Source organism: Pediculus humanus, genomic scaffold, assembly GCF_000006295.1.
Source record: "Pediculus humanus corporis 1103172108314 genomic scaffold, whole genome shotgun sequence".
NCBI lineage: Eukaryota > Metazoa > Arthropoda > Insecta > Psocodea > Pediculidae > Pediculus > Pediculus humanus.
The window spans coordinates 130,167-133,509 of NW_002987883.1; the positions used below are offsets into that span (position 1 = coordinate 130,167).

General features: G+C 18.0%; 1 protein-coding gene across 1 annotated transcript; it reads left to right on the forward strand.

Annotated features, from left to right (window-relative positions):
- Positions 1 to 34: 34 nt before the first annotated feature.
- Phum_PHUM592210 (uncharacterized protein) lies at positions 35 to 687 on the forward strand (the record flags this gene model as incomplete). The annotated part of the gene is made up of 2 exons (XM_002432518.1): positions 35 to 138; positions 441 to 687. The coding sequence occupies 2 exons, from the start codon at positions 35 to 37 to the stop codon at positions 685 to 687; spliced, it is 351 nt and encodes a 116-aa protein (XP_002432563.1).
- Between the last annotated feature and the right edge of the window lie 2,656 nt (positions 688 to 3,343).

Here is a 3,343-nt window from a genome sequence, read left to right on the forward strand (position 1 = left end):
ATGTTTTTTTAAAAATTAATTTATTTAAAAAGAAATGGAAGATAGCGGTATTGACAGTGATCCTAAAAATTTTGCCACTAAAAGCGAAGGTTCTCAATTTCAGGTAAAAAAATTAAAATTTTTTCTTATTTTAAATCAGTTTTTCCATTTATTTATTTATTTATTTTTTTTTTTAGGATAATATAAGTGATTCATCCAGTAGTAGTAACAATGTAACAGAAATATTAAAAAATAATAATACAAGACAATTGCAAAAAAAAATAGGTAAATATTATAATTAATTTTAAAAAAAAAAAAGTTAAATTAAAAAAAAATAAAAAAAATAAAAATATTTCAGAACAAAGAATTCAAGAAGCTAAAAAACATCAAAAAAATCAACAATCAGAACAAAAGAAAACAAATTCAAATTTAATTCCAATCCAGCGCCTCTCAATACCCAGTAAACCGACAACTGTTACAAAAGAACATTTGCCATTAGTCGATTGGGACACAGATGAAAGCGATGAAGACATTCATTTTTTTCCTATCAAACCTCCCATTCGACAAGAACTAACAGACACATTCAGTATTGAAGAATATCAAGTATCACCCGATGAAGATGATCTGAATTTGCTTCCTCCATTACCTACTTACCAAAGATTATCTCTTTGTTGTTTTTCTTTTAATCCTAAATGTGTTATTTTGTAATTTAAACATTATGAGCTTTAAACAATTGATGCCAAAAATTTACATAATTTAATTTCAATCTTTTTCTATTATCGATAATCTATCAAATTCAAGTATTATTATTACTTTATTTATTTTTTTACTATTATTCTATTTAAAATTGAAAAAAAAAAAACTTATCTTTAAAATTAAGAGTTTCATTTCAATAAGTAACAAAATTCATTATTTCACATATTAAACATCATTTGTTATCATTTAAAAAAGAAAAAAATTTCTTTAAAATAAAGCTTTAATGTATTGTTGCCATTTAAAAATAAATTAAAATTTTTTTTTTTTTTCTGTTTTACACTTGTTAAATATTTATACTATTATCCATAAGTTATCATTTACTTGTACGATTCAGTATTAATTATTTTTATTAAAATTTATTAATTGTATAATTAATTGCAGTTTGAATTGTAATTAAATCTGTTATCAAAGCTTTAAATTTTTTTTTTTTTTTTTTATTATAAGTTTAATTTTAAGTTTTAAAATATTGTATATTATTTATTATCTGTGTAAAATATCTTTGTAGAAATGATTGTTTTAAATAAATATTATTTATCAGCAAAAATAATAATAATTTTATCTTATTAATCACAAAAAATCCTAAATAATTAATTCATACCTGATATATATAATATAATTTTCAACAAGGGATAAAGCCTAAGTATATTATTTTTAAAAATAAAACACAAAAAATAAATAAATAAAAAATAAAATTTACCTAAAATGATAGCACAAGACAAACACGTTTTTATATATTACGCCATTTTGAATTGACATACAAATAATTTATCACGTGGTTTTGTTGTTGTTGTTGTTATTACACAAACTCATGAGTGATGAGAAAAACAAAGGGGAAAATTTTTATATTTTAATTCACAATTATCGTATAAGAAAAAAATAAAAAGGCTATTTATATAAATATATACAGAGTTATGACAGGCACAAAAAAAAAAAATTATAAATGATTTTTTAAACACAATCACAACAAACAAAACAACAAACAAAAAAAAAAAAAAAGAAATTCAAATCTACAGTAAATATTGATTATATTTATAATTTATATATATATATTTTATAACTTTACCTTAAAAATTAAAAATTATAAATAATAATAAATAAGTTTATCATTAGGAACCAGTTAATAATTACATTACAGAAGCGCAGCAGAAACTACCGACAAGATAATGCAAGCATTTTTATTATTATTATTATTATCTATCATTTCAATGATGTCGTTTTATTAATTAATTTATTTATATTTGTTCTTTTTTTTTTTTTTTAAATAAATTTTTCATTATTCATTCGTATTTTTTTTTTTTTTAATAAATTTTTCATTATTCATTCGTATTTTTTTTTTTTTAAAGTATTTTAAAATTTTCATTCGCACCATAATAATAATAAAAAAAAAAATTTATTTATTGCCTTAAAATTAATTATTATCAAATTATTGTATACGACCCGGACAAAAAAAATGATAATAATAATAATAAATTATTGCCGTTTTTAGTTAAAAACACGAAATAAAAAAAAATACAATAAAAGAATTTATTATTAAATAAATTCATTCATACAAATGAGTATTTTAATACCTTTTTTTTTTATTTACTGCATCGATCGTAGATTTTATAATTAAGGGATTAAATAAATTTAAAAAAAAAAAATAATCCACATAAATGAAAAACAAATAAAAAAACAAACAAAAAACGAAAAAAAAAACTAATAGAAAACTATGATATGAAATCCACACACTAAAACAGCATCAATAACTAAACCTAAAACTAAGTGGCAGACTTCTAGTTTTCTGGAAAGGCAGCTAATAATTTTTTATTTTTACATAATTTTTTTTTTTTATATATATATATATATATATATATATATATATATATATATATATATATATATATATATATATATATATATATATATAATTTCACTTTTTTCTTAAAAATCTATTTTTTAAATATTCAACACTTTTATATATATATATTTTTTATTTATTTATTAATCATTCACTCATTAATAATATTTTTGAGCTAAAACATAGGATGATGATAAAAAAAAAATACTAAAAGAAATAAATTAATAATTTTCACATAAAATAAATTACAATATTTTTTTCAAATAAAATATACATAGGTAATAAATAAATAAATAAATAAATAAAATTTTATTATTTGTTTTGAAAATTATTAATTTATTTCCTATAACCCCACCTTTTATTTCCTTTTTTTTTCTTAAACATAGAAAATTCAACAAGAATCATCATCTAACCAATATATATATATAATCTTTTGTATAAATTTCGTTTTTTTTTATTTATTATTATTAATTATAATATTTGAAAGCGATTAACAAAAGCTTATTAAAGATTTATAACTTTTAAATAAACTCTTAAAAATAAAAATAATTTTATAACATTTTATATATAAACTGCGCACGGTATTCATTTTTTTATTTACATGTTAATTCTAAAATTTTTTTTTACAATGAATTGTTTTTTCTATATTTAACTTTTGTATGTACGTATTCATTTAAAAAAAAACGATGTTTGTTTACATTTTCAAATTAAAAAAATTTTCCTTTTAAATATTATGTTTCTGCTTGTTGTTTAAACAAAAAAAAAAAACTT